The sequence below is a fragment of the Nycticebus coucang genome, chromosome 17 (assembly GCF_027406575.1).
Source record: "Nycticebus coucang isolate mNycCou1 chromosome 17, mNycCou1.pri, whole genome shotgun sequence".
NCBI classification, from domain to species: Eukaryota; Metazoa; Chordata; class Mammalia; order Primates; family Lorisidae; genus Nycticebus; species Nycticebus coucang.
In genome coordinates, this window is record NC_069796.1 from 58,919,794 (window position 1) to 58,945,565 (window position 25,772).

General features: G+C 39.9%; 1 protein-coding gene and 1 long non-coding RNA gene across 5 annotated transcripts in view; both read right to left on the bottom strand.

Moving 5' to 3' along the window:
• The window catches only part of LOC128569191 (uncharacterized), a 65,478-nt gene extending 62,835 nt beyond the window's left edge, over window positions 1-2,643 (bottom strand). Inside the window, exon 1 of the long non-coding RNA XR_008375281.1 lies at window positions 2,295-2,643. This is a non-coding gene — a long non-coding RNA (uncharacterized LOC128569191). The remainder of the gene's footprint in view (window positions 1-2,294) is intronic.
• Window positions 2,644-3,576: 933 nt separating this feature from the next.
• HAVCR1 (hepatitis A virus cellular receptor 1) overlaps window positions 3,577-25,772 on the bottom strand; it is a 34,029-nt gene continuing 11,833 nt past the window's right edge. For 3 of the 4 annotated variants that reach the window (XM_053567399.1, XM_053567398.1, XM_053567400.1), the window contains exons 4-8: window positions 21,083-21,187; window positions 16,263-16,318; window positions 11,597-11,717; window positions 9,435-9,471; window positions 3,577-6,616 (exon numbers count right to left, since the gene is read on the bottom strand). In XM_053567399.1, the coding sequence (XP_053423374.1) occupies window positions 6,502-6,616; window positions 9,435-9,471; window positions 11,597-11,717; window positions 16,263-16,318; window positions 21,083-21,187 (434 nt within the window). In that variant the 3' untranslated portion in view covers window positions 3,577-6,501. The remainder of the gene's footprint in view (window positions 6,617-9,434; window positions 9,472-11,596; window positions 11,718-16,262; window positions 16,319-21,082; window positions 21,188-25,772) is intronic. The other variant, XM_053567401.1, reaches the window with a different exon arrangement.

Sequence of the window (25,772 nt, forward strand, 5' to 3'; positions counted from 1 at the left end):
AGTCCAAGCTACTTGGGAGGCTGAGGCAAGAGAATCACCTAAGCCCAAGAGCTAGAGGTTGCTGTGAGCTGTGACACCACAGCACTCTACCAAGGATGACAACGTAAGACTCTGTCTTTAAAAAAAAAAAGTCTCAAAAAGCACCATCATGGTTCAGCACCCGTAGCTCAGTGAATAGGGCAATGGCCACATACACCAAGGCTGGTGGGTTCAAGCCTGGCCTGGGCCTGCTAAACAACAACTGCAGCAATAAAATATCTGAGTGTTGTGGCGGGAGCCTGTAGTCCCAGCTACTTGGGAGGCTGAGGCAAGAGAAGCACTTAAGCCCAGAGTTTGAGATTGCTGTAAGCTGTGATGCCATAGCACTCTACTGAGGGTGACATAGTGAGACTCTGTCTCAAAATAAATAAATAAATTAATTAATTAAATAAAATAAAAAGCACCATCAACCTACACAACTCTAAAAGTGCTAAGTTACGGGATCACCATTTGTGGTTTTAGCTTATATAGCACAAAGATCTCAGATTAAACTCCAGTGACATGCCTCTGTCCTGGGTCAGGACTAAATCAGCCAGGAAAAGGGGGATTCTCAGTAATTCACTCAAAGATGTCATACTGGTTGGGGGGACACAGGCCTGTGAAGAATGACTTGAACTAGCCACTAGCACCATGCCTGGCACAGGAGAGGCGTTCCCCGCTTCCATATTTATTGAGAAGATAAAACGGTCTTCGCAAAAGTATTCAGAAGAGGAAATTAATTCTGTCCAGGTGAAGAAGGACCAGAGGACTGCAGCGGCGACCCAGGAGCTGAGTCTTGAGGAATGACTTGAGGAATCCACAAAGAAACAGGAGATGAGCATTCTTGGCGGGGGGATGGCCCATGGAGTGGAGGGTGGGTATCTAAAGCATTTACACCTGCTGGAGCACAGCAGAAAGGGACTCCATGAAGCAGGCAAACCGAGGTAGGGATAAGCAGTGCTGGGCTCACTGTGCAGTTGGGAATTTTACCCAGTGGAGAGAAATCCAGGACTTCCAGCTAAGGCATAACACAACTGGATCTGGGTTTTTAGAGTACCTTGGTGGCTGTGCAGAGTAAGGACTCAGGAGACTGAGGAAGGGCACAAGTAAGATCAAGACTCCGAGACTCCAAGTAAGATCTAGAAAACCCTTAGTATCTTGAGAATATGCAAGGAAACTTCACAGTTAGATTTTTGGGAGTTCTAATTTCTAGAATCTCCTGCTTCAGCCCCACATACACTATGCTCACATTTACAAGGCTACAAAGAACACCACTGTATTATTATTATTTTTTTATTTTTTTTGCAGTTTTTGGCCAGGGCTGGGTTTGAACCCGCCACCTCTGGCATATGGGGCCGGTGCCCTACTCCTTTGAGCCAAGGCGCCACCCACCACTGTATTTTTTTTAATTGGCTGTCATTATTTTTATAGAAGGTGGACAATGGCTTTTGATATTTATTTCCTTAGAAAATCTGATGTGATCGAATGTCAAACAAGAAATTTAGTCTTGGGAGGATATATATCCTGAAATCTTCTAAAACTATTAACAATCAACCTTGGTCAGACAGAGAGCAAATGATAAATTATCATTCTTTTCCTTCCAGAAATCACTATGAAACTAAAACTGTTTCTGCACAAACTAGACTATAAAAATGAGTGTAAATATGCATCCCTTACATTTCTTAGGGTTTTCCTATATTTTTAGGACTCTGAGTCCTCTAATCTTAACTTAGCTTCAAAATTGGCAGGGCAATGCAAACACAGACCACCTTGGTGTTTCTGTGTTCATTTCATGAGATGTTCTTCTTAAATAACAATGAAGAATTATTGTAGGCTCTTATTTCTGCATATTCTTTAATGAAGTCTGAATGATTTTTTGAAATGTTAAACAACTTGTTGTTACTTGTTTTCTGTCCTTTAAGCAAATAAAAATTCTAAGGTCTCATCTGTCTTACTTAATCAGAATCTTTAGGGGCACAGGAATCTGCTCTATACTTTAACAAGCTCCCAGATGGACTAATCTATTGCCTCCCCATCTTCAGACAGCTACATAACCTTTGCCATATTTACACTGCCCTTTTGCTATTACTCACTTATATTATTTTAAATTAATAAACTTTAAAGTTTTAGTCATCCTAGTCAATCTCCATTAAATCATGGGTTTGAGGCTTAAAGAAGAAAAAAGATGTACACCACAGCCTGAGCACTAGAGGGAGACCCTTATCTCTACAAAAAAAAAAAAGGAAAATTAGCAGCATGTGATAATGTGCACCTACCGTCCTAGCTGCTTGAGAGGCTGAAGCAGAAGGATCACTTGAGCAGTCCAGGAGGCAAAGTTGCTATTAGTTGTGCTCCAGCCTGGGAGACAGAGTCTACCTGCTTCCCAAATAAAAAGAAAAAAAAGAAACAGATGCATATCCAAATACATAACTACTTTAAAAATGCATTTGTGGACCAAGAAGTGAGCTCCTGTACCATCCCACCACTGCCTCTCAAAGCTGCAAGTTTGGACCCAGATCAGAGTCAAACTCTGGTGCCCTGACCTTCCTATTCCAAAATCTCTCTTCTTAGGCCTGGGTGCATCACAGCCCTGTGATAAGCCCATCCTGCCAAAATGTATGTATCCTTTTTCCTTCCCCCTCTTCTACCTATTCCCTCTGTCACCCCAGCAAAGATGACTTTCTCAAGAGGCCATATCTGAACTTACAACAGCATCACTGAAGCATGTTAAAAGATGTTAAAATATAACCTGGTGATGGTTAACAGGCTTAGCCTTTCATATGCAAAAGACCTTTATTTTTCCCCCAAGAGTGGGACTGTCTTCTCAAACAGACCATGTTTACAGAGCTCCTTCCAGCAGCACCTGGCCAGACACACTGCTCCTCTGCCAGCCTCATGTCTCTCCACCCTGCCTCACTCACTTCCTTTTTCAGTCCTTCATCTTTTAATACACAAGCCTCTTCCCGCTCTGGATCCCTTCAACCAGATTTTCGTATAGCTGCTACCTACACATTTCTCTTGGTTTCCAACTTAAATGTCACCTCTTTCCCAGAGGCAGCCCTTGGCCAACCAGCTAAAGCTTCACCACTTCCTACCTCACCCAGACATGCTGTACCACAATGGCTCTCAACCAAGAGTGATGGTGCCCATCAGGAGATTAGGTTGTCACAACTGGAGGATCTTCTAGTGGGCAGAAATCAGGCATGGTGCTGACCATCTAACATTGCACAGCACAGCCACCTGCAACAAAGGATGCTGGCCCCAAATACCCTGGTGGAAAAGCCAGGCTATTACAATATTCATTCTCATAAGCATTAATCAGTACCACAAATGATGGGTTTTGTATTTCCTCCCAATTAATTGGAGCATTTCAGGAACCGTAATGTTCTATTCAATACCTCCAGCATCTGTAAGATTACCTGGCACCTACTTGACTCTCAACAAATTTCGACCCACTTTGACTTTGTTCCAGAAGTCTGCAAGTTTACAATTCCTGGCCCAGACTAACTGGCAAGCCTGAAAAAATACCAAGTCAGTTTTCAAAATGAAAAAGGAAAAGCAACTTTTATTTATGAGTGTCCATACAAATTAAACTAGATTATCAGTGAACAATTAGTTCTGCTACATCTTCAAGACTTGCAAAATTTCTTAAGTTTAAGTATACAGTTGTTTTTTTTTTTAGTGTGCAGTTTTAATCACACAGTATTCTAATGTCCCAAGACAGATTATGAGTAAAGGAATCTCAACTGTGTCTCCAAGAATCAAAAACAAAACAAAATTCAATATGATGCACAAGATTGGTGTGTTTACAGAGGAAGAAATTATATTAACTAAATATCTCGCTTTCCTCCCTACCCATTTTGTTATTAAATGATTTTATCTATAATACATGTATAAGATGATACCCAACTTTTTTGAAAAAGCAACATTTAAAAAAAGATATACCATACAGCAAGAGACTTATGTAACACCATCGAAATTTTTTACTGAGCAATAATGCTATATCTTTTCTTGCTACAAAGACCACTAGAAAAATAAGCCTGGCATTTCTGTAGTGTTTTTTTACTTTTTAAATACTTCTTACAAGTAACATTTCATTGGAATTACCGCTATATGTCATGGTCGGTATGGAAATGGCCGTATCTAATGGATAAAAAAAAAAAAACGTAGGCACAAAAACAGTTTGCTTTGATGTCATCTAGTGTTACTGCTAAGAGTTGGGTTTAGAACTCAGGTCAACTCTTCACAGAATGCTACAGGTCACTGTGCTCACATGTTCAACCAAGTTTTGGAAATGTTCAATTAGACAAAATTAACCAGATTCCCAAAGCCTTTGATGTGCACCAAAAAGCTCCAGGAAAGACATGGAGAATAGAGTGAATGCCATAAACTCAAAGTCTTGTAAGGCACCAGGCAGGTAACAAAAATGAGCAGGCAGGAAGGTGAGGATTTGGTGGCTAGAGGTTGTGGCTTCAATAGTAAGGCCTTGAGTCCATAGAAATGCAGCCCAATCTCCCAAGTATTTACAGAGAAACTACAAATCCAGGCTTTGATTTTAAATCTTTAGGTTTATTCATGTTGCCTTGAATCCAAGACAACACTCTAACTTAAACAAAATAAATTTTTAGACCATATCAACTCAGCCACATTTGGAAAACCCAGAATATCATGTATCACAATCTCACTGCTCACAGAATCTTTAAAAGACCTAGCTAATTTCCTAGAACTCTGTAGATCAGTATCAAAAATGTTGTCTTCAAAAGCAAGCATCCTGTCCTCTGAGACCACTATGATGTAAGTAGCTCTGGTCCCAAGCATGAATTATTTCAGTGTTTACTCATATAGAAATTGAAATTAATACCCAGCCTTAAGTGTTCACATAGAGATTTTTCTCTTCTGACAAATACAGCCTTTGAAAATCTATACTCTAAACAATTTTAGTAACTGAAGATATCCTAACAATAGACATTTGTTTAACTATCCTGGCAAAACTAAAAATTTAATTGAACTATGAAAAATAACATTAGGATAAATTGTGATATGATTAATTAGATTTATGGGGAACGACCCACTCTTTGCTTTGCTTAAACAATCTGAAATATAAAAATGGTTTGGAAGCAATTTAGAAATTTAGAATTTTGTATGAAACTAGGGACACTTCCAAACACTATTATATTTGCTGTATAACTTTTCTAAGGAAGAAAGCCTTTTTGCATACTCTTTCCATTTTGTCCTTTCATTTCTGCACTGTCTCCTTCTAAAAATTAGTTCAAAGGGCCTGATGATTGTTTACATGAGTGCCTAGCATTATAACACAAATGTAGCATAAAATAGCATAAGTGTGTTGAATCATGTGGCAAATGATCATCTCCCCCTAAAGCACATTTGGTGCATATTCACTGCTGTAGCTTCTGTTGACCACTAGAACAGCTATCCTCATCCAGGATCAGGCACCACTTAATGTATCGTATTTCCAGAGCCATGAGAAAACAAACATACCTACTATGGTGAAATTAGACTCACTCCTATTTATTTCCCTATAGAGGAAAATAAAAAATAAAACCTGTGAAGCTTCATGAGTTAAAACCCTTAGGAAATTTAAGAAATGTAACATTTGGAATTATAATACAGAAACAAAACATAATAATGAAATACATCCAAATTAATTCTCAAGTTAGACTTGCTGATTTTTAAGTCTATTTCCTTTCTTTCTTTCTTCTCTCTCTCTAAGAGAAAGATTGATACATTAAGTGGTGCCTGATCCTCCCTTCCTTCCTTCCTTCCTTCCTTCCTTCCTTCCTTCCTTCCTTCCTTCCTTCTTTCTTTCTTTCTGCCAGAGTCTCATTCTGTACCCCAGGCTAAGGTGCCATATTAGCCTAGCTCACAGCAACCTCAAACTCCTGGGTTCAAGGATCCTCCTGCCTTCCTCAGATTCCTGAGTAACTGGGACTACAGGCAACTACCACAACACCAGGCTAATATTTTTCTGTTTTTAACAGAGATGAGGTCTCACTCTTGCTCAGGCTGGTCTCCAAATTCTGAGTTCAAGTGATCCTCTTGCCTTAGCCTCCCATAGTGCTAGGATTATGGGCATGAGCCACCTTTTCCAGCCTCATTTCCCTCTTCTTGAAAGCTTAGGGTGAAATTCCATTTCCTCTATTCTCAATGATTGTTTCTTTGATGGAGACAGGATTCATGGAGTCTTAAAAAAAGATATAATTCTAGTGTTCATGTTTGAGAGATAATGCTGCAATGGTCAGAAAGATTAATCCAGTTTTAGGATAAAATATTAGGACTATATTAACAATGATGTTCACTATAGTTTTGAGCTAGACTCTACCCATATCACTGAGACATTGGAATACCAGATCAAACAGATGCAGAAAAATGATCCTGGAGTTTCAAAGATGTCTGACATGGTGATAATCTGGTCACTGTCTTCTTCAGTCATGGGCACAAAACCTTGAACAGCATCACTGGGCCTTAATCCATGACATAAACATTATCATCAATAATGTAGATGTTGTCTTCTGGAGGGACTCGCCTTTCAGCTGCATTTTGCAAAGCTCCAATTTTAGAGTCATTCAATGAAACCATACTGTAGGAAAAGTTGAAGAATAACACAAATAAGGAAAAAGTAGACTACTTCTAAAGTATGAGCAGCATTTTTGTTTATAATTAGGCAAGACTGGGTATGTATAACTCTAGGAGCTGCATTCACACAAACTATGAAATCAACAGGACCTTCTGGAGTTGTGAAAAGTGTAGCCCTGAGTATTATAGAAAAGTCTGTATAACATGCAGACAATTTAAAAAATATTCAAAAAACTCAAACTATTGTCCTTTAGGAAACTCATAGAACATAAAAATGGGGGCAGGGCAAGGTGGCTCATGCCTATAATCCCAGCACTTTGGGAGGCCAAGGCGGGTGGATTGCTTGACCTTATAAGTTCAAGACCAGCCTGGGCAAGAGCAAGGCCCCATCTCTAAAATATAGCTTGGTGTTGTGGCAGGCACCTGTAATCCCAGCTGCTTGTGAGGATGAGGCAAGAGAATTACTTGAATCCAAGAGTTTGAGGTTGTTGTGAGCTATGATGCCAAGGCACTGTACTGGGTGCAAGACAGTGAGACTGTGTCTCACAAAAAAAAAAATAAATAAATAAAACACAAAACTGAAACATCTAAGTGCAGATATCTGACATCAAACTAAGTTAGATGTATATTTTCAAATGAGGTTTTGCTTAGAACTGGTTGACTGGTATTTTTCCAACTATGGATTGTGACCCTTTATAGAGGGTTGTTAAATCTACTCAGTAATCTCCATCCTATGTTTAACATAAACATAGAATAGAAAACTATAGAATGTAATAAAATGGCACTGTTCCACAAGTGTATACTGGCTTACGGTGCCCAAAATCTTACTGCTGTGTTTTACAGCAAAATTTCAAAGGCCAAGGTTAGATTTCTTTTATGGCACATACACTCATACACATCAAGTGTACAGAAACGTCAAGCAATGAAGATCAAGAGATTAATATTTTAGAGAGAGCTGTTGGTATTTTGTGTGCCAGCCTTCCATATCAAACTACAAGAGGAACTTAAACGTGACTGCTTGGAGAGCTTGTTCTGCATCTCCTGTTAATTGGGGGTAGTCGTGGTTGACTACTGTTTGGGTACTATAGACATAAATAGAAAGAATAGAAGTACAAGTCACGAAAGAAAGCAGAATTTTAAGTTCAATTCACACAGAATTTTGATGTAGCTGCTTATTTCAAATTTGTATAATGACTATTTCTATTACCAAAGCCTGGCTCAAAAAAAATATGGAAGCTGAGTCTTCATTCAGCCACAGATAAAGAACATGCCCATACTGATTGTATTTTAAAAAACAAGAGAGACAGAGCCCTTCCACTGCTTTGAAAACATCTCTCAGACATGTGTGAAAACACTTAGTTTAGGTGTCAATAGGTTTAAGTGAGTCAGTGTGATGTAACTGCCAAAAAAGACAGAGTCGTGAGGAAATACACATACTCATTAAGTGGGGCATGTTTTTTTTCACCTTTCAATACTTTATATTCTCTACTATGTTTTTTTATAATTAGATAATAATAAGTGAACCTTTTATTTTTATTTTTTTAATGTTGGGGATTCATTGAGATAAGTGAACCTTTTAGAAAAAGATAAGTTGGCAGAGCAAGAACAGAAATCAAGTAACTAAAAAGATATATGTTCCATGCTCACCCATCTATAAGGAACATTTCTTTTCCACTCCCAGAAGCAGTTAGTCAAAACTATTCAGCATGGGCTCCAGAGATTGAGCCCTTTATATGCTTTGTGGTGTGGCCTTAGATGGCACTTGACATTTCTGAACATGTTTTCCAATCTGTGCCTGTCTCATAGGTTCATTGCTATGGAGGGCCAACCTGTATTGAGCACTTCCAACGTGCTGGGCACCACTCAAAGCCTGTTCCGTGGATTGGCTCATGTAATTAACTCAGACATAGCCACATTCAGTAAAGGAGAACAAGGATTAAAGGACAGCAGCCTAACAGGGATGGATTTTGAATCAGAGAAAGCCCTTGCTTAAAGCCCCACCTGACCAAACACAGCTCACCAGTTGGCTTTACGACTAAGTAGCTGTCTCCTGGCATAACAGGCACTGCGGCCCGTAGCCTCATGGCATAGAGGCAGTGAAGGGCTAACTGGGTTGCAGGGTAGACTGAAAGATCCTCACAGAGATAGTAAATTCACATGCCCACATGGCCAGACAACTAAAAATAAATGAGTGGAGCAGGCAGGCTATGGAGCAGCGGGGAATGATGGGAGCCGATGCACTTGCGCTACCTCAGTGCAGCTGCACTTGCGCTACCTCAGTGCAGCTGCACTTCCTTCACCTTCACCCAGGGATCATCTGGTCCAAATTTTCTGCTTCCTCTGAGCTCACTCAAACACCTTTCACCCTGCTCTGTAGACCCCATCCAGTTTCTCTGAAAGCACCTTAAAAGAACCCTGCTTATTTGCTTATCTGATTTCTGCCTCTTTTGTTTGTTCCTGTGCATTATTATAGGTACTCAATACACACTCAGTAAAAGAAAGAATTGAATAAAACAAAAGAACAAACCAAAACCATTCATTCAATGCACGGGCCCATCAAGCAAAATTCGCAATTTTGTTCTATTGCTCTGAGAGGGGAGGAGAGAAGTGCGCCCTGCCACAACGCCAGGGAAATACAGAAAGCTAAAATATCACTGGAAGGTATGAACAGCAATAGAGGTGCTCATTAGCCTAGCTTTTGAGGATCTAGGATATAAAATGGACTTTTTAGGAAAAAAAGTAGGGGGAGAGAGAGAAATTTCTCTTTATCTTACTAGAGTAGGGGCATCAAAAGGTATCGACACAAACACTTTTAAACTTACCTTAGTTGTGCCATCTTGTTTTTGTTGTAGAAACACTCTAAATTGGAAGAGGAGTTGAAGATAAAATTTAACATGTCAGTAAAAGAGTTCATATTATCTTCTTCCAAACAAACATATGATTTCTGTTATTACTTAGACTCTTTCCTGGTACTTTGCAGTAACTTTTTTGTATGTCTTTTTGAGTGTGGAGAATCCAAACGATCCCTCTCCTGCTCAGAATCTCATCTTCATTAATGATTTGGTATATCCATCTGCATATATTGACTTACATTAGTACAATTGTCAAATATTCTTTCCTTTTAAAAACTGAGGAAGTTTTCTGATGGGCTACAGAAGAGCAGACAGTAACCAGGATTGTCCTTGGCAAACTGGGACACAAAGTCATCCTAAGGGTAACATCTATCAAAGGGTACTTTTGCCAAACTTTTACACTACCAGTCACCCCCCTCCTTACTAAGAAAATGAGTTATTTAAGGAGAAAAGCATATTTAAGGTTATTGGAGCTAAGAAAACGATAACTCAAAATATGCTGCTCTGGATTTCTAACTGAGAGCACCTTGACAGCAGCAAATGCAGGGAAGGGCTTTTTCTAAAGTCCCCCTCTCTACCTCTAGGCCAGATCCTCCAGATTTTCAGTTGCTGTGAGTCTCTCCCCCAGGGCATGGATGCATATTATAGGAAGACAGACTAGAGTTGACACCATAAAGAACTTTGTCCCAGCCTATTGTCTGCTTTGGGGGTCTACTCATCTCCCCTAAAATGCTTTACTTTTCCTCTACGATTGTCTACCTCATAGAAAGGGTGTTTAAGTTTCAGCCATTGGGTCTTTGAGGCTCATCTTTTTGTGGCTCCCATGTGCACATAATATGTACACCTTTTCTCCTGTCACTCTGTCTACTGTCCATTTTTTTCAGCATACTCAATTATCAAACCTTCAAAGGGAAAGTGTTAACTTCCCTAAAAGGTGTTTTATTCAATTTCCAAATAATTATTTTCACTAACTGACTTCTAAATAAAATAATAATGTAAAAATTCCCTCAAATTTACAGAGAATACTCTTAACTTTGTAAGTCTGCCCAGACACATGAAATAGATTAGTAATGGTTTCAAATACAGCATCTTACTAAATAGCTATTTGTGGTTCTTTTATGAGAGGCAGGTTACACACACACACAGACACTTGGCAGAAGAGAGGTCGGAAACCCTGGCTGGTTGCTTCTTGAAGATTTTTGTTCTAGCTGTAGTCTTGCAACCAGTTTCCCCTCTCAATGTCTCATTTCTCTCTTCTTCTGCCAAATTGTTGCTGTAAGACTTTTCAACAGTATCACCCCACAGGAAAAAACAATTAGATTTTCAGGGGTGAAGAGAACAAATCTTATCTATTACAATGATTTGTTGCCTTCCGAATATCAACCCTACCCAACAGACACTTATTTCTTAAAACAGATGAGAAGTATCCAAGAGTTTAATATCCTAAGCTTAAACCAACTACAGATTGAAAATATTTTTTAAAACCATAAAACATAATAATACAGATAAAAATGCAACTTAACAAATACTTACATAACATTCACACCGTGTCAGGTATTATAAATAATCTAGAGATGATTTAAATTACGTGGGAAGGTATGTGCAGATTATTTGTAAGTACTACACCATTTTAAAAGGAATTTGTTCATTCACAGATTTTGGTATCCATGGGGGTCCTGGAACGAATGTGCCAAGGATACTGAAAAATAACTATAATTTCTGTTGTGGAGAATATAATTTTTCTCTTTATGGTGTCAATAAATGAAAAATAAGGAAGGTTAAGAAACAATAGTGTTAGGTGAAAAATTCACTATAATATAAACTCCATGAGATTGATGAAGATTCATGACGAAAAGGATCTTATCTAAATGCACTATTTACAGTTTAAGATTGCTTTGTACTCACCATGTGCTAATCACTGTTCTCAATGTTTTGTTCGTACTAGTGCATATAACCCTCACATGCCTCTAGTGATAAGTGGTACTTCCATATGCATTTTACACACAAGGATTTGGGGATATGGGAAAGTCATGCAAAATCAAAATTGCATGGCATAGAGCTACTTGAACCCAGGAAGTTCGGCTATAGAGCCTTTGCAGTAGTGCCCTAGGAACAATCTTGAAATGACTTACTTTTGGTAATGATGACAACCAGGAGAGCAAGCAACATCACAGCAAAAAGAGAGATTCCAATGTAGAGTCCCTTATTGGTGGTGGTGGTGGTCGTCCATGGCTTTTGTGTTGGGGACAGTTGCTAAGGAAACATCAGATTGAATAAGCATCTTGTTAGTGTTATGGATAGAAAACATTTCCTAGAACAACTTACCTAGCCACATTTATTTGTAGTGGACCTGAACTACCTCTGGAACATGAATGATAAGTCCAAATCATCTGTGGTTCTAAGTAATGGTGACATTTTAGGACAATTTGAAATTCAAAACATATTTTAGGATGATGAAAATGTTTTATGTCTTGCTTGAGGTGGTATTTATATAGGTGTCTATATTTGTCAAAACTAAAACTGTGTATTTAAAATGGGTTTGTATGTATTGCATGTAAACTATCTGTTTTTAAAATCATAAGCTGTTTCCATAGATACATCCTCTTGTGATATTAAAAAAGGAGAAAACCCATAAATACATCAATGTACAAAGTTATGATTTAATAAAAAATAATTTTTTAAAAAGGGGGAAAATCTTTCATGTATAAGTTGGCTTGATGTGATATTATCTGAATGTGTTCAGTTATTGAGTTTAATACTTAAAGTCCTTACTTGTTTTGTAAATGTAATTCAAGAATCTATGTCTATAGAAATAGACATGAAAATAGCTGCGCATGGCCATGGCCCTGATTAATGATTTGATGCTATGCAATCAGGCAGAAATGTAGAATGGTGTTTAAATCTCTTGGTGCAGATCACAGGAGACTATAATCTCCTGAAACAGACTGAAATGTGCCAAGCATCATGCAAGGGCCCCTTTCATAGCTTATCTATGATCCTAAAGACAGCACACAGGGCAAATATTTTTTAACAGAATAAAGTAGAGGATAAGAGCAAGGGATCATGTCTTCTCCTGTGTAGGAGTTTAATCACTGAAGTCAGAATCCCTGCTCTTCCATTTAGTTTCTGTGTACTCATAGACAAGTTATTTAGCCTCTCTGAACCTGTTCCTTTGTCTATAAACAGCAGATTCAATAAGGCTTTAGAAAGGTACTTTGTAGGGCCTTCCTGCTACACACCATGAGGGATATAGGCTGTTATTTGTGCCATTCTTGCTCAGATAGCCAGTGCCTGGGGGAAGGGGAGGGGTTGTGCTGTTATCACCTTACCATGGGAGGCTGGGGGCAGCGGGGAGAACATAAAGTGGGTTGATGGAAAATGGGCTTTCGGGAGGCTGACTTTGCTTTCATTTTTAAATTATATTACACAAATACTGCATGTTCGTTTTAGAACATGCAGCTAAGCATAAAAAAGGAAAACTAAAATCAACCATAATTCTAACATCCAGAAATAAAGCACTATTTTATTTTATGTACTCTTCTAGAATCTTATCCTTCTAGAATTTTTTCTTGCATAGAAACAATAACTGAAGTCTATATAAATTACAGTGTATCTACTATTTTTAAAGTTGTTTCTTTCTGCCAGGCGCTGCAGCTCACACATAATCCTAGCACTCTGGAAGGGAGACGGGAGGATCATTTGAGCTCAGGAGCTTGACACTAGCCTCAGCAAGAGTCAGACCCAGACCCCATAAAAATAGAAAAATTAGCCAGAAACTGTGTCAGGCTCCTGTACTCTGAGCTAGTCAGGTGGCTAGGGAGGGAAGATCACCTGAATCCAGGAGTTTGAGGTTGCTGTGAGCCAGGATGATGCCACAATGACACAGCACTCTACCCTAGGCAACAGACTGAAACTCTGCCTTTAAAAACAAAAGTTGCTTTTTTCACTAAACAATGTATTATAACCCATATCACTAAGTATACGCAATGACTACAATGACTGCAATGTTTGGCCATGCTAAGCTGACTAACTAATCTCTTACTATCAAACATTTAAGTTACTGATACAGTTTCCATTATTATAAATAGCAGTACTGAACATACTCTACCATTCATTTTTATGTGTTTTTCAATTTTTCCCTCCCAGAGAGGAAATCAGCCTACTGGGTCAAACTACATGCTGCATGTTATTGAGATCCCTGAGAGACATTATGACATCTTGAGTTGAGGAACAAATAACCCACCTTTTGGCTACTACCTGTCTTAAACGTGCATCTAAATTACTTTCACTTGCTGCTATACATGTTCTTAAGATACTTGAGGCCATGAGCAACCTCACCATACGGAGTGTTTTTTTCTAAATGTAGCATGAGTCTGGTCACAAGGCAATACAGTAAACATGTATGTAGTGGCAGTTCTGATATTTAGCCAGCAGGAACAAACTCGGCATGCATCCATCAAATCAATCTGTACCCACTTGTATGCAAGCCATTAAAATTCTTTCTCTTTTTTTTTTTTTTGAGACAGAGTCTCAAGCTGTTGTCCTGGGTAGAGCACCCATCATAGCTCACATCACCCTCCACCTCTTGGGCTAAAGTGATCCTCTTGCTTCAATTTTTCTATTTTTAGTAGAAACAGGATCTCGCTTTTGCTCCGACTGGTCTCCAACTCATGAGCTCAAGCCATCTACCCACCTCAGCCTCCCAGGGTGTAGAATAACAGGCGTGAGCCACTGCACCCGTCCATGAAAATTTTTAATATCATTCCTGCATAGTGGTGTTTTCACTGTCACTAAGGTATACAGCACAAAGCTATTTGGTCCTACACTAAATAGCCCCAATTTGCCTGAGTTTTTTGAATTTTTCTTACAATGGCCCTGTTGTCATTTCTCACAACTTGCTATTAGAAAAGTGGCCCACGGCTTGGTGCCTGTGGCTCAAGCGGCTAAGGCACCAGCCCCATGCACCTGAGCTAGCGAGTTTGAATCCGGCCTGGGCCTACCAAACAACAATGACAGCTGCAACAAAAAAATAGCTGGGCATTGTAGTGGGTACCTGTAGTCCCAGCTACTTGGTAGGCGGAGGCAGGAGAATCGCTTGAGCTCAGGAGTTGGAGGTTGCTGTGAGCTGTGATGCCACAGCACTCTACCCAGGGCAACAGCTTGAGGCTCAAAAAAAAAAAAGAAATAAAAAAAAAAAAAAAAAGAAAAGTGGCCCATGTCTGTAATTCTAGCACTCAGGGAGGCAGAGGCAGGTGGATTGCTTGAGCTCAGGAGTTCGAGATCAGTCTGAGCAAGAGTAAGACCCCATCTCCATACCAAAAATAGAAAAAATTAGCTAGGTATTGTGGCAGGTGCTGTAGTCCCAGCTACTTGGAAGGCTGAGGCAAGAGGATCACTTGAGACCAAGAGTTTGAGGTTGTTGTGAGCTATGATGATGCCACCACCCTCAATCCAAGGCCCAAGGTGATAGAGTGAGATTTTGTCTCAAAAGGAAAACCAAAAGAAAGAAAGAGAGATTATTCTCATAACCTCAAACAGATTTTTTTGTTGCCTCTAAGAGGAGTGAAAAGAAAAAGTCTATTGCTACATTTGTCTAACTTATTTGCAAAGTTGAAACTTTCAGGAGCATCTGGAGACTGGGATCCCTTAGATTTTTCTCAAGCTCACTATGAAAAAACTATGAGACTATTTAGAGAATCAAAATTGTCTAAAACCTTGGCCAGGTGTGGTACTCTTATCTGTCTAGAGTCTCAGCTCTTTGGCAGGCCAGTGCTAGAGGATCACTTGAAGCCAGGAGCTCAAACCAGCCAGGGCAACATAGTGAGACCCTGTCTATCTCAACAAAAAAATGGAAAAATTAGCTGAGGGTGGTGGCACATGTCTGTCCTCCCAGCTACCCATGAGGCTGAGGCAACAGGATTGTTGGAGCCCAGGAGTTTGAGATGGCAGTAGGCCATGATCTCACCACTACACTGCAGCCTAGCTGACAGAGACCCTGACTCTTTAAAAAAATAAAAATAAAAATAAATCTCCAGCCAGGCACAATAGCTTACACCTGTAATCCTAGCACTCTGGGAGGTCAAGGGAGGTGGATTGCTTGAGCTCAGGAGTTTAAGACCAGCCTGAACAAGAGCAAGAATGAGAGCAAGACCCTATCTCCACTAAAAAGTAGAAAAATTAGCCAGGTGTTGTGGTGAGCACCTGTAGTCCCAGCTATTTGGGAGGCAGAGGCAAGAGGATTGCTTGAGCCCAAGAGTTTGAAGTTGCTGTGAGCTATGACACTGTGCACCGTACCGAGAGTGACAAAGTGAGACTCTGTCTCAAAAAAAAAAAAAAAAAATCAACAGTGACCCCAAAATTTCTACAAAAAATGGCTATTGGATGGGAAAAAAGATATTAGGGAACTTAACTTTCAGCCAGTACTCTTTCACTTACTTTCTATTACTGTTTGGGATGGCCACCACTCCACCCCATCAGAGCATGTTGCTACCCAATAATCGAAGTCCTCTTGAGTATTTTATGTTGTTAACTTGCTGTCCTTAAATTAGCTCATTCTTTTCTTTTTGCCAGTTTTTGGCCAGAGGAATGTCAGTGTACGTGTGTATGTTATTCAGTAAAGTACCACTTCGACTTAAAGAAACTTTTCAAATTAAAGCATTCTATTAAAGAATCAAATTCTTTTCTTTAAGAAGAAAAAAAATCTGTGGGCTAGTCTTACAAAAAGTCTTGAAATGTAACTTGCTTCCAGGAAAATGAACAAGTGAACCTGGCTAATCAGATAAGAGGGAATATGCTTACAGTTTGATTGTTATGCCAAAGGCCATCTGAAGACTGTGTCACAGTGCCATTCCCATCTGCTCAAAACAAGAAGGAAATTTAATTAGAATTACAAAAATTATTGAATTTTCACTGCAGACACTAAATATATTCACAATGCCTCCTGGTGATGAATGAAAAATTGAATAATAACATGAAGAAATGCTCCAAGCCTTGCAAGAATCATACCAAGTTATTAACATTTTATTAATTTATCCCGTAAAATTGTGTTTCTTAACCTTTTTGTCATGGGCCTTTTGAAAGTGAACTTCTTTTCTTCTTTATGGAAAAAAATTCAAGTACACACAAAGTTTTACCTCCGATTTTAGGAGAATCACAGAAACCTATTCATGGTACCAGGTTAAGAGCACCATTTAATGGCAATCAATATTTTCATGCTAGCTGAAAAGCTGTTGATGAGTGCCCAGAGGCCACATACACATCCAGTTAGCAGAACCACCCTATTCTGAGTGGACATCACATGGGTTTTTTTACATTTAAAATATGATTAAAATGTACCATGGGCCAGGCGTGGTGGCTCACCCCTGTAATCCTAGCATTCTGGGAGGCCGAGGCAGGTGGATAGCTTGAGCTCATGGATTCAAGACCAGCCTGAGCAAAAAGTAAGAGCCCATCTCTACCAAAAATAGAAAAACTGAGGCAAGAGGATTGCTTGAGCCCAAGAGTTGGAGGTTGCTGTGAGCTCTGATGCCACAGCACTCTACCGAGGGCAACAAAATAAGATATGTCTCAAAACAAAAAAAAAAAATTCACCCTGATATCTACAAAAGGTAGTGTATAACTACATTGGATGCCAATGTGCCTGGACTTTAATCTAGAAATTCTTAGAAAATGTAATGTCAGCCATCAGACCAACGTATATTATACCATATAAAGATTAAGATTTTATATGGCATAAAACACATTGGTCTTAAAGTCATCAAAATTTTCAAAGCATTTTTAAATGATCTGTTTTGACACAGAGAATATGTTCTGTTGACCTTTCTATCCAACTATAGGTCAAGTACAAAATTCTGTTTAACCAGAGCTTTCCAGACTGGTGCCTGAGCTCAAATCCCCCACTTTTCCCTGCCCGACTTCATCCCTCTCTTCCTCCTTCCATCACTCACTCCAAAAGAATTCTCTTTGTACTGAGTACCTACTGTATACTAAGCCAATTATATTCCTAATACCAGGTTTTAATTTAATTGTTTTTTACTTTTTATTAGTATTATTTCTTAACAGACACACAATCCTGTCCTGTCACCCTGGCTTGAATGCAGTGGTTCATTCCCAGCTAGCTCACCACAACTTCCAGTCCCTGGGTGCAAGTGATCCTCTAATCTCAGCCTCTAGAGTGGCTGGGATTATGGGCTTGTCCGTGCTCAGCTAATTTTTAAATTTTTTTTTGTAGCAATAGGGTCTCACTATGTTGCCTCTGCTGTTCTTGAACTCCTGGCCTCAAGCAATCCTCCTGCCTCAGCCTGTCAAACTTGGTTTCGTTTTCTATGCATAGATGAAGAAGCAGACAGGGAATGGATACATGAGTTTCCACCTTTAGGAAATGACAAGGGCCTCTGCTGATAACCACCCCACCCACACATTACATTCCCATCCCAAGGAAATACTGAGAGGTCTAAAAAGTTCCGTAACCGATAAAGGTATAAACTGGAACCTCAACATGAACAGAAATGGACTAATCATATCCTCCCCTAAATATTTACAATACTATGTTCACATTTTATTTATTCTGAGACCACTTCCAGGAGAGCCAAAGGCAATATCTAGGTTTATGCAATATCTAGAGTCTACTTAGGATCTGCTGTGACCTTAATTAAGACCTCCGGGAATAGGGATAGATGATGCAGTGAAAGTAGCATAGACTTGAATCACATAAACTTAGAGTTCAGTGCTGACAAGGTCTGTTAGCAATGTGACCTTGACACTTAGGGTCCTTTGCATAAACACATAAGCATCTGTGAATGTACCTGTGTATGTACGTGTCTCTGTACGAGAAGAGCTGTGTATGCAGTAGCGCCCCACCTACAAGGTATGTGTTTTAAGACCCCCTCCCCAGTGAAGGCATGACACTGTGAATAGTATTAAACCTTATATATGCTGTTTTTTCCTATCTATACATACCTATGAAACAGTTTAATTTATAAATTAGGCACAGCAAGAGACTGATAACTAATAATAAAATAGAATGTAACAATATAGTGTAATAAAAACTATGTAAATGTAGCCTCTTTCTCTTACTTCCAAATTATCTTAAAATAATTCAGACTGTGGTTGACTGCAGGTAACTGAAACTGTGAAAGTGAAACTGCAGATGGGAGATACCATATATATACAGAGGTGCCAAAAATGTATCCATAGTTTAAGAAAGAAAAACACTCTATTAAAATTATAATATTCAATATATACCAATAACATTTGTTATCTTGAAGGTTGTATCTTGTATCTCTTGTAATTACAGAAGTGAAATGTGACTTGATATCATGATTTTAATACAGTTTTCTCCTTTCTTAAAATGTGTATACATTTTTTGGCACCTTTTGTATTTCTAGTTAGGGTACCCTGAACTACAAGCTATTAATAGTACACAGCACACAAAGGTGTTATAATTAAATTGGATGATGCATGGAACACGGATGTCACTCTGTTGGATAAATACCAGCTATTCATATTACCTGATAGAAGGAGCCATGAGGGGGACAGGGATACTACTGTGCACTGTACTTTCTAACCATCATCTACTCTTATCATCCAGGTAGAATCTTCAACAATATGCCAGTGGGCACACGTGTAGTAACTAGTGGCTGAACTGGGGAGCTGCGTGCCTCCCAAGCAGATTTATAGAGCCTTACCCATCTGACATGGCAATAAATATGGCCATCCAGAAAGAATTAAATGAGATAGTACATGCATTTCCTGGCACATACATCTGCCAAAGGCAGGTGGTGGGCCACATGACAACCAAAATCCCTTTCATACCTCACAGTCCTTGCAGCCATGTGGCTTTAGGCAACTGAGGGCTGACACAGGCGCAGTGAGGATTTGGCCCAAGAGCCTCATATTCACAGCCAGAATGGCAAACCTCACACAAGTCCCGGGGACCCAGCTGCTCCACTGTCTGTTCCACCCTGGAAAGCTCTACCTCGACCAGGTTTCAGTGACATGATATTTTAGAGAATGATTCCCCACTCCTACTTTCTTCCTCTTCCCTCCCTAAAAGAGCAGGATGCAGCTGCTCCTACTGCTGTTACCTTGTGTTTTTATCTATTTTCATTTTGTTTTTGTGCCCAGAAACAGTTTGCACTAAGGATTCCACTTTCAAAACCAAATGTCACCGTGATCTCATCCCAACTGAGTGAATCCTTCTGTGAATCTCCCTGCAGGTTCGTTTTAAATTAACCAGCTTCCAGGAATGTTTGGCAAAAGGCGAGCCATACAGGGTGGGAGGCAGGGGCCCACAGATTGGCAACTGCTGAGTGCCATGAGTCACAGGCAAGAGGAGTTCTGCAAGGTGTGACCTTATCTGGAAGCAGCAGAAGGACACATAAGCCAGGTCTGCATCACTAAGGGCTCAGCCCCAGCCACCCCCCAAGCTTACCACTGTGGGTATCCAAAAAAGAGCCGGGAAGGATGACATGTTTCAGCATCTCCTTTCTCCACCATAATGAGGACCTGCAAATTCTACATTTCTAACGAGTAGAGATTACAGGAGGTTGACTCAAACTTAAGAGAGTGAAAAAGACCGTCTGGAAAGAAGTAGCAAGAACTCAAAGGGGTATGCCTCTTTGACCCTGATTTCGATATCCCCAGTTCATCTGTCTTAGTCTGCTGAGGCTGCTGTAACACAATATCTTAGGCTGGGTAATTTATAAACAGTAGAAACATATTACAATTCTGGAGCCTAGAAAATCCAAGATCAAGGCACCTGCCGATTCTGTTACCTGGTGAGAGACCATTCCTCCTAGATGTTGCTTTCTGTGTGTCTTCATGTGGGGGACGAGGCAAACAAGCTCCCTTGGGGCTCCATTATAAGGGCACTCTCCATTTATGCAGGGGGTACACTCATGACCTAATCATCTCCCAGATGCCCCACCTCTTAATGCTATTACTTTGGATAGTAGATGTCAACATATGAACTTTGAGGAAACGCAAACATCTAGACCACATAGCACCATCTCAGAATGTTCTGTAAATACACGCCGGATGAGTCAGCAGGAGACGTCTGGCTGTATTTAGGATCTGGGCCTCGGAAGAAGCATGGGTGACCAGCTTGTTCTATGCACCAGAGGACTGGATTTAATTGTTTTAAGGCCCTGGTCCAAGGGAGCAAGTGTAATAATAAGTTTAGAGTCAAGAGATTGATCAGATTTATAAAAAGACATGCATGTGTATATTTCTAGATCATACAAGCTACCTGTGCCAGTCGGGCAGATGGATTCTAGATAATCTAAGAAATGATAGTAGTTGTTATTATACAGGTATCTATCACTTACCCCTTGTATCTATGTCCCAAATCTGTCATCACATTTAATCCTCACAAGCATTCTATAAGATCGATGGAATCACACTCATTTTACAAGTGACAAAACAAATTCAGAAAATGTACACATTTGCACAAGTCAAATAGCTGATGTCACACCTGGCAGGACTCCTCTAGCTCTTCCAGCAGCTGGTGTTGGCCCTCAAGTCAGATGTGTCTTCTTCCAGAAGTGTATTCTGTAAACAGTGCCACTGCTTAACAAGATTCGAATTATCCCAAGTGTTCAGCAAAGAGAATCAGTTACCTGTTGTATGAGAGTAAAACGGTGAACTGCTGGGTTGTGACCTTCTTTCTTGCAGTGTTGTAGGCTGGGTTTCTGATGGCTGAGCTGGAGAAGGCAATGTTGCTGCTGGAATAAAAATGAATAAAAGAAGGTGTTCCATTTGTGGAGGAAAATTTATTCCCCCAAGAAAAAAGAAGAACTAAATCAGGAATTATCATCAACTTTCCACACCTGGCCTACTTCGGAAGGTGTGCATGGCTCCCAGCTACCTACATCTACCTCTTCCATCTGCTATTGAAAATTGATTCCAAGATGGCGTTCAGGCATTGCACCGCTATCTGGTGATAATATTTCATTTTCACGAGCAAGTGTGATTTAGGTCATGTTCTAGATCACCTTATCAATACACAATTATTTTACATTTTCTGCCCTCCAGGGTTCCTTCTAAATGTGCAATGTAAAGCCTATAACAGCTCGTTTTATGTACAACACTCAATTAAACTCTTATTTTATCCATACAAGTGCTATTTTGCTTTCATAGAAAAAGATTTTAGGATTGGCATTAACTCCTTGTTGTAAAAAGAAAAAAAAAGTGAATAAAAAGAATTGGCACTAACCCACTTATTCCCTTCACAATAGCCCCAGTGTGGACTTCCCGACCCTCATTAGGTTCAATTACCCACACAGTTTTCCATGAGGATGCACATATTAACCAATACAGAATATGAATTCCTTGAGTCCCTTCAAGCTGAAAATATTGCCCAATGTCATGATCACAGTTACTTTGCAACCTGCAAGGGTGATTTCCTGTCTTATTTGACTCATCTTCCAATTCTCACTAAAAAGCTTCCACAAGGAATTCTTTAATGCAGGGCTGTGTTTTCCTTTCCTTTCCTGAAATCTCTCCTTTACATCCTGTCTCATATCTCACCTCATCTACAGAATCGTTCACTTGCCTCTTGACAAGGTCTTTGCATGATTCCCCTCTCTAAGACACCACAGTAATCTAGAGCTACCTAGTGGTGGTGGCTGGACTAGAATTGCCCCTCCTGGGCTCTCCTTCTGGCCTGCTCCCCCTTCTCCACAACAATCTTGATAACTTCACATTTCAACATCACCCTTTCTCATGTTCTGAACTGTTTTCTTCTTTCCTGCTGGTGTAAAACCTGTAAGAAGATGTGGCCATCTTCCTGAACTAAAAACAAGATATTACATGAGAATCAGATGGTCAGTCTTTACCCAATGTAATTCTGTGCAAAAGACCTCTTAAACTTTACTTCTTTCTAAACTTTGGGTCTTTGTGATATTTTTCTTTTTCCCCCCACCTCTATGATCTCATGTCCAATTGTTCCATGAATATTTTAGGCTCTGAGTAAAAGATTCTAGTTGGCTTATGGCAATGAATGGAAGTTCAGGACACACAGTTCTGCCTAGGAAAGGTCACTGGTGTGCTGGAGTACAGCTCCATTGTGAGGCTCTTATTTCTTGCTGCTTGACTAATCCTTGCTTTCCTGGTGGTTTCTGATCCAGCCACAGAAACGGGTGTTGCAACGTCACCAAACAACTCTACCTCTGTTTCCCCAATGCCATCACCTACGCAGACCCACACACTAGGTGCGGGTAGGGGGGGCTAGATGGGAGAGACATGTCCCTGCCTTAGATTTGCTTCTGGGTTTACTCCTTCCTGTACTGAGAAGTTCAACTCTAAACTCGGACTCTTTAGTATTGTATTTGTATTGGATACAAATAAGGCTCAATTCATGCCATCCTTCCGACGGTCACATGGACCTATACCAACACTTTTTGTCTAAATTTCAGCTCTAAACAAAGTCAATAATGTAGACATAGTCTCCAAACCAAGTGCACGAATCCATCCACCTTTGTAGGCACTAACTAAGTATTAAAAAGTTCAATCAATACTGAGAAAGTCTAGCAGATTCTCTAGTGTGTTCAGCTGCCTGGAACAAAGCTGTTTTTCTTACAAACTTTTATAGCTCTAAAATCCCAGTTATTACCGAAAGCCCTCTCTTCCGAACTCAGCTCATAGCTCAGTCCTTCAGATCCTTCCTTGTTAAATACACACACAGTTCAATGGAAGTCTAGGGAAATCAATATGTTCCGTCAGATTTTTCTGAATAATAGGTTGTGACATTTCTGTTACTCCTCCAACTCCAGAGCCACTTCCTGGGGTAAAAGCCGGGTGTGGGGTGGGGGTTGAGAATCTCCACTAAAACTTATCTTTTTTACCCTAGAAATAAAATATTTGAACCTAAACTTTTCCTCAGAATGACAAGCTATTTCCCCACCTGTAAGTCAAGTTGTTCTCCATTTGTATTAAATCTAAACTCTTATCTCTGGGGAATTTGAAATTTGAACCGTGGTGGCCTGTGTTCAAAAAAATGGACACGTACCCTCTAAATCCCTGAAGCCCTAAAATCCAATGTTTACTTTTTCCTAAGTATAAATGATATTTTTTACAATGCCCATGCTACATAAATAAAGTAAAGGGCGCTTGAAGCAAAACTGTGTAAGTCACTGACTTCCCTCAAAAGACAGAGTGGTTCACAAGAGAAAACTGAATTAAATTCGAGAAGGGAGTAGGAGAAGAGGGGCTCAGTAGCTTCCTATCCAGTGAATACAATGTGTGGATATATGGCACTCCCTGCTATAGTAAACAACTGCAGTTCTGAATTCTACCTATCATATGTGAGTTATATAACTTAATGGTTTGTATCCTCGTAGTAATCTAAAATTTAAAAACAATGAAAAAAAAAAGACAGGGTGGTTGTTTAAAGGGTTTTCCAATGAAGACATCAGATCAAGACAAATTCATCCAAACATAAAGCTCAGTGCTGTGGTAAAAGGCATAAGTCTCAAATTCAAATTAACAAGTATTGAATCCTAACTCAGCCAATTTCCATCTGGATTCACGTTCAACAATGAAATTTTAGACCACGTCTCAGTTCTCAAAACTATAAAATAGGCTTGAAACACACCTAGAAGGGATACAATTCTTGTAACAATTAAATGTATGTAGCATGGTGCCTGGGTCATGAGAGACAGTGAATGTTAACTTCATTGAAATTTTTTCAAGTGGAGGGTGTGACTCCAGAATGGGCAAAATTATCTCAGAGCTCCTTGTGAGGGCAGAATCTCATTAACATGACCCTTGTTCTCTGGCATTTCCTATTTCTCATAACACCATGCCCCCCTAAGCCAGATCCACATTATCCCCATTAGATGTCCTAAATCAGTGATCTAGCTATTTTGGGCTAATAATCCCTTTGAGCATCTGATAGAAAGTGATGGGTCCTCTCACTCTGAAAATGCTTCTATGTACACAAGGTATATATAAGTGGGAAGGAAAAGAGGATTACAAACCCTATGGAGAACCTGTTTGGGAACCCAGGGAAGAACCTTCACCCTAGACTGTCATTCTGCCTCCTCTCACTGGGAGTCTTCTGGCTCCCAACACACATTTTACCTAGTGTGTGGGTCTGCGTAGGTGATGGCATTGGGGAAACAGAGGTAGAGCTGTTTGGTGACATTGGAACACCCGTTTCTGTGGCTGGATCAGAAACCACCATGAAAGCAAGGATTAGTCAAGCAGCAAGAAATAAGAGCCTCACGCTGGAGCTGTACTCCAGCACACCAGTGACCTTTCCTAGGCAGAACTGTGTGTCCTGAATTTCCATTCATTGTCGTAAGCCAACTAGAATCTGTGACAGGAGAGGGCTTTGGAGACAAGTTCACCCTTCCACTCACCAAAAAAGCAGCTGCATGGAAAGGTATATATTTGGCAAGTGAGAACAGATACCTCTGATTTGCATTGAAGCACTTTTTAAAAGACTAGTCGTGCTTATCTGATTTATGCATCTTCATAATCATCTCTGTGAGACAGGTTAACTGTCTAGAGCCTGGAGTTATTCTTGATCCTTCTTTCAGTGGTGAATGGCTAAGAAAGGAGCTTTTCAGCCCAGGATGTTTATCAGATAAAGAGGGTTCATTCAGTCAGTCCAGAGGGTACACGCCCAGTGGACCAGCTCTTAACACCCATTAGCCTGTGCTAGATCACAAGTGGGAGCCTGAACAAAAGCTTCATGCATTTGGTTAAATTGTGGACAAGACTTTATAATGTTTCTTCTCACCTAAGAGATAACTTGCGAATTTATAAGAGGTGAAAAACTCTTGCAGAGGCAGAGGTGTAATAGTAATCCAAACAGCTTGCTAAAGGTCTCAGAGTTACCCAGAGAGAGAGCAAGATTAGAACTAACACCAAACAGAGCGCCTGGCACAAAAGCAGTGTCAATGAAGGAATACATCAGGAATGAAGAGCACTTTTATTCTCATCAGGCACATTTTTTTCCTATCATAAGTTTCCTTAAATCTCAACTCTACTAACTATAAAATAAAACCTGAGGTCCTTTGAATAGGAGATAATCGGCTTCTTCTATGGGATATAATTTAATTTGTAATCTAGCCAATTTTTGCCTTAAAGAGAAAAAAATTATTTGTGTGAGTGCCTATTATGTACCAGGCATTAGTTAAAGCAGAGGTCAGCAAACTTCAACTGTAAAGGGCCAGATAGTAATATTTTAAACTTTGGGGCCCTATGGTCTCAGTGGCGACTGTAACTCTATCAGTTTGAAAGCAGCCACACCCAATAAACTGTATAAATGAATGGGAGTGGCTGTGTTCCTATAAAATTTAT